Genomic DNA, 6,000 nt, shown 5'->3' on the forward strand with positions numbered 1-6,000 from the left:
TTCTTTTGCATATTTACTTTCTCATTCAACACAAATGTAGTGAGTACCCCATAAGTGCCATTTTGTGCAATAGCAAATAACGCAGACCCCATACCCCTCTGTGTAGCTTGAGGTCTTTGAGGAGAGAGACAAGTTCACAGGCAACTCTAAACCAGGGAAAACAGAGTTTGCTGGGATCTTGTGGGTGGGATGAGGATCTAACTCAGCCTCATGGGGGATGCTAAGTGAGCCTGAATTGGAGTACCCTGCTGGGAACCTACAGGGCAGAATCCCAGCTCTCTCATCTAACCCGTGGCTGCTTGTTCCCTCCCAGAGATATCAGGGTTCCTGTTTCAAGCACTTAAAAGGGCTTCCCATTTTCTAGAACTGGATGGATTAACCTGATAAAGCCCTCACTGAGGTCGAATAAATGAGCAGACGTTGTATACACTAAGCTGTCAGAAATCTAATTGGTCTGTTTATGCTTTAGCTAGATGGATGGGATGCAAATGTCTTAATGCCTGCAGCTGATATATGCCTCAGCTGAAAGTTCCAGCAGTTTACATTAGAGCAAGACATTGGCTGCTAGGTTTTTTTACTAATGCAGCTCAGAAGTTTCTAATGTTTACAATAGCTGCAAGGTATTTGTATTTTTATAGGGATTCTCTCTCCTTTCATCTGATGTCAAAACATAGACATGGCAAAGTTGGGTGCCTGTTCCATTTTATGAACCACAGGACCATTAAAAGATAGATATCTTGCACTCCCTCTTCCCCCATCCTGAGCCTCTCTCCCACTTCCATCAAAGTTGCCCTAGAAATCATTAGTTCCAGAAATGCATCTTTTGGGTGGAGTCTGCACCCTCCAACTGTGTGGAGTATCTGCCAGAGGATGTCCCTGGCTGACGGGTTTACCTTGGTATTTGTGAAGGATCCCAGACCTTAGCCCTCAATGGTGGGAAAGCAGAACTAGTGCAGTCTCCTCTTCTGCCATGGTGCTGCGGCCTTTATGTTTGAATTGGCTGACGCAAAACAAGAGTATTCAGAGATGCTAAATTGTTCAACAAAAGATTGGCCGGCAGAGCAGCCGGCCATTGTGGAGCGCCCTCGCCCAGCACAATGCCCCCGCTCCCACAGAATGGGCAGCATTTTCTTTGCAGAAAGCTGGTTCCTGTGTTCTAAAAAGGTTGCAATTGGAGCTATTTGGTAAAACTGGAACTCACAGAATTCTAGGCAGAAAGTTGTGATTAATGAAAGCCCAGGGAAAGCCTTACCTGATACGCTGGAGACTTAATTAGAGATTCTGCCGTAAGATGCAGAAGCATTTCACAGTGGATTAGCTGCCTGCAGAAGTGGGCTGCTTTTCCTCCTGGGCTAAATTGTTTAAATTCTACACCCTTCACTTCATTTGTTTGCTTCTGCTGGGTTTTCGTGAACAGGGCCCCTCGGCATTGTATTGCGCTTTCAGTCTGCTCAGCCATTCAGCTCGCATTCCATATTTTTGTGTTTGTGTAACACATTCATAAATAACATTACATGCCATTTCAGCAAATTAACAAACTGATTTTTTTTTCTTCCCTTCATGAACTAACACTTTGGGTTGTGGAATGTAGCCCCTCAAAGTCATAAGGTAAAAAAACAAAAACAAAAAACTAATCTTGTGCTGAATTTGAACTGTGGTTTTGTAACAGCCTTTTCAGTGGGGTGGGTGTTGTTAATTTCTGGTGTTGACATGCTGCGGTATTTGGGCACACGAAGGGCAGCGTGATTTACCTCTGTCGCAATGAATATTCCATTTCCTTTTATCTTCAAGGTATTTCTTTGCTGTCCTGGCGATCCTCACAATCCTGGGTGTTCTCAATGGCCTGGTTTTGCTTCCAGTTCTTTTGTCTTTCTTTGGACCATATCCTGAGGTCAGTAATTACGCTGGGCGCAGTGTCCAATCCACAGGCCACCTGAATGTGGTTTTTTCTGGGGCCACTCTTAATTTAGATACTTAAGTCTATCCCCATTTGCTGATTGTTTTTCCGTAAACATCTCAACAACGATGGCTTTTTTCCTCTTCAATTCAATGGCTTTGGGGGATGTAGAACTGGTTTTGGTTTTTTAAACCAACTGATTGGCAGCCTGAGTCTCAGGGATCTATGTACAGTAAATGAAGACTTTGCACTTGAGATGAATATTTGGGCTTGACAAGAGTGAAAAGGGCCTTTCCATGGTGTGAAAGCAGAGGGCAGTGCTTTCTCTCCAGCTGTGGGACCTGAGGGTCCTCCAAGTGTCAGAGCGGGGGAGGAAATACAGTGCAGTGTGCTGGGCACCAGGGCAGAGGACATAGACCCCTGAATAATACAGTGCTTTGAATTTCGAGTGTGGCCAACAGGTAAATGGATGATGGCACTTTTAATATGGAATCCCCTTAAATAGGTGTCTCCAGCCAATGGCCTGAACCGGCTGCCCACCCCTTCCCCGGAGCCGCCCCCCAGTGTCGTCCGGTTTGCCGTGCCCCCTGGCCACATGAACAATGGGTCTGATTCCTCTGACTCGGAGTACAGCTCCCAGACGACAGTGTCCGGCATCAGCGAGGAGCTGCGGCACTACGAGGCGCAGCGGGGCGTGGGAGGCCCTGCCCACCAAGTGATCGTGGAGGCCACAGAAAACCCTGTCTTCGCCCGTTCCACTGTAAGTCACCCTAGGGAGTGGGAGAAGGGCCTTCCTACCCATGGCAGTGGGCCAGGTGGTCGTATACGCTGGGTCGAATCACGTGAAATTGCCAATATTTGGTTCTTAAACTATAAAAATATCATTTTCCTATGTTTTGATCTCATAATGGATCAAAGAAGGGTGGGGGCCAGAAGCGTCACTGCATAAAGCATTACCATCTATCTTATTTGGGCTATGTGCAATTTGAGCTTAAGGGCCAGAGATAGAGCATTTCTTGCCCTTTTTTTTAATCTGCGTATCATTTTCGAATGATACTTTTAAAAAATGTAGCAGTATCTTTATTCCCAGCAGAAGTGGGTTTTTTCCTTCTTGTTTCTGGTAGTTTTAACTGCCCTTGGTTCAAAATTATTTCGGTTATTATTGTCTAAGCCTTTCCCATAAGCTTTTGTGGCTCCAAGCTCATATTTCAGGTGGCTGGAAGGGGTGGAGAAGCTGAGAGCCACCTGAGTCCCTGGCCATCATGAGTCCCAAGGCCACGAGAGCCCTGGGAGCCCCTTCTCAGAGGCTCCGAGAGCCCCGGACCTCTCCTCCGCCTCTCGCTCCCCAGGCCAGGAGCTCTGCACCAAAAACCTAAGGAAGGTTCTGAGGCTCATGTTGCTCCACTGAGGGCCCCCTGCCGTCCCTCCAGGAAATGGGTATTCCAGTCCCAGGCCAGAGCAGCCCTTCTGTGAAAGAGAGAGAGGCCAACCAAATAACCTAAATTGTCCTCCTCTTACCCCCCGTGAACGGCGCCCGCTGAGCTGCAGTGTGAATCTGGTTTTGTTCAGCAGGAGCCTAAAAATAGGTACAAGCTGAACGACTTTGAAGTTGGTCACGGTCCTTTTGATTGATGTGGCCACTGTGTTGCTCCGTGCTTTGTATAGAGACCCAGAGACCAGATTCCTAACAATCCGACAGAGCAGCGCTGCCCGGCAGAACTTTCTGCGAGGATGAAAATGCCCCCTCTGCTCTCCAGTACGGTCGGCACTGGCCACACGTGGCTGTCACGTACTTGAAATGTGGCTAGTGAGACTGAGGAACTGGATTCTGAATTTTAGTCCATTAAAACTTAAATAGCCACATGTCTCTAATGGCTACCATATTTGACAGCGTCAGTGTAGACAATCCTGCCAGCGTCCTGCATTCCGGCCAGCCAGGGCCAGGCACTTAGCAGTTTTCGCGAAAGGGGAACTCAGGGTCTGACTAGACTGAGCAGGGCGGGGGCGCGGATGGTGGGAGGGAAGCAGCTTGGATGCTGTCCGACCACAGCCCTGCGTTTATGGGCAGCAGCCTTATGTGTCCAGCCAGCGGTGTCGGAGAAGCCCTGGAAACGGGATCCAAATAAAGCGCTCCCCTGCCACGTCCTGGAGGTTATTAAAAGAACGGGTTTTTCTTTTGTGGGTAGAAGGCCCCTATTGGCTCCCTGGGGTTGACAGAACCCTCAGTTAAAGCCAGAGAAGAGGAGGCAGGAGCAGTGGGGCCAGGCCTGGTCTGGGGTTAGCACCCCACCCCCAACCCCCGCGTCTGTTCTAAACTTCCTTGCCCTCTGCAGGTGGTCCATCCCGAATCCAGGCATCACCCACCCTCGAACCCTCGACAGCAGCCCCACCTGGACTCTGGGTCCCTGCCTCCTGGGCGGCAAGGCCAGCAGCCTCGCAGGGAACCTTCCCGAGAAGGCTTGCGGCCGCCCCCCTACAGACCGCGCAGAGACGCTTTTGAAATTTCTACTGAAGGACATTCTGGCCCTAGCAATAGGGACCGCGCGGGGCCCCGCGGGGCCCGTCCTCACAACCCTCGGAACCCAGCGTCCACTGCCACGGGCAGCTCCGTGCCCGGCTACTGCCAGCCCATCACCACTGTGACGGCTTCTGCTTCCGTGACTGTCGCCGTGCACCCTCCGCCTGTGCCCGGGCCCGCGCGGAACCCCCGAGGGGGGCTCTGCCCAGGCTACGAGGGCTACCCTGAGACTGACCATGGGCTGTTCGAGGACCCCCACGTGCCTTTTCACGTCCGGTGCGAGAGGAGGGATTCGAAGGTGGAAGTCATCGAGCTGCAGGACGTGGAGTGCGAGGAGAGGCCCCGGGGAAGCAGCTCCAACTGAGGTGTGTGCTGCCGCCCCAGCGCGCCTGGCGCTGCGGGAGGGATGCGGAGGGGGCTGCAGCCCCCAGGGGCCCCTGGGCTTTGGCATGTCCCAAACTGGACCCCTTGACCTTTTACCCCAGGGCAGTGCTGATGTGTCCGGAACCAGTCCAGTTCCAAATTGAGTCTCTTTTTCCCCACTATTAACCTGTTGAGGGTTAGTGCAAGTTAACCAAGACGTGAACAGTGTCACCTTTTACCTACTTGCTCATCTTCATTAAAGTGCTGTAACAGGTACGTATGACAAACGCACAGCAGAATGAGTGGTCACAAAGTGAACCCATCCGTGCAGCCAGCCCCTGGGGCTCCCTCCTGCCCACACCTCACTATCCTGACCTGATTTCTAACACCACAGCTCGTTGCTGCCTGTTTTTGTACATGAATGTGGACTCATAACACCTGTTTGAGTTACTCACTTCACTCAGTTTCACTTCCTTTTCTGTTTTCTTTTAAAGGGTGATTAAAATCTGAAGCAAAGAGGCCAAAGATTGGGAACCCCCCCCCAACTTCTTTCCAGAACTGCTTGAAGAGAACTGCTTGGAGTCATGGAAAAGATGTGCTGTGCCAGGACAGCAGTTCCTTGTTACTGTAACCAATTGTACTATTTTGTTAAATATTCCTATAAATATTTAAGAGGTGTACACATATGTAATATACGAAGGAAGGATATAAAGTAGTATGAGCTGGGTTTCTCCACTCCTGCCCCAGAGTGCGGAGGCCACAGTCGTCGGGCCCCTCCCAATATTTGTACATTGGTCCCTGTGCCACAACCAAGCTTAACTTAGTCTTAAATTTCAGCATATGTTGCTGCTGCTTAAATATTGTATAATTTACCTGTATAATTCTATGCAAATATTGCTTGTGTAATAGGATTATTTTGTAAAGGTTTCTGTTTAAAATATTTTAAATTTGCATATCACAACCCTGTGGTAGTATGAAATGTTACTCTTAACTTTCAAACACGCTATGCGTGATAATTTTTTTGTTGTTTAATGAGCAGATGTGAAGAAAGCGCGGTAATCCCGGTGGCTTCTCTAGGTGTAGTTGTGTGCGGTTCTCTTGTTGGCTGTGTGTGTGGACATGTGTGATTTCCCAATGTACTGTACTATGATTTTTTTTTTTGTCCTGTCTGTTTTATTTCTTTTCACTGTCTGTAAGCCTGAGTGGATGCTGACCTAGTCAA

The 6,000-nt window shown here is 49.3% G+C and overlaps 1 protein-coding gene across 1 annotated transcript in view; it reads left to right on the forward strand.

Annotated features, from left to right (window-relative positions):
• The window catches only part of PTCH1 (patched 1), a 67,688-nt gene extending 61,998 nt beyond the window's left edge, over positions 1-5,690 (forward strand). Inside the window, exons 21-24 of the mRNA XM_012640062.1 lie at positions 1,792-1,891; positions 2,403-2,657; positions 4,231-4,780; positions 5,273-5,690. Coding sequence (XP_012495516.1) covers positions 1,792-1,891; positions 2,403-2,657; positions 4,231-4,779 — 904 coding nt within the window. The 3' untranslated portion in view covers position 4,780; positions 5,273-5,690. The remainder of the gene's footprint in view (positions 1-1,791; positions 1,892-2,402; positions 2,658-4,230; positions 4,781-5,272) is intronic.
• The last annotated feature ends 310 nt before the right edge of the window (positions 5,691-6,000 follow it).

The sequence above is a fragment of the Propithecus coquereli genome, unplaced genomic scaffold (assembly GCF_000956105.1).
Source record: "Propithecus coquereli isolate 6110/MARCELLA unplaced genomic scaffold, Pcoq_1.0 Scaffold147, whole genome shotgun sequence".
In the NCBI taxonomy this organism is placed as follows: Eukaryota; Metazoa; Chordata; class Mammalia; order Primates; family Indriidae; genus Propithecus; species Propithecus coquereli.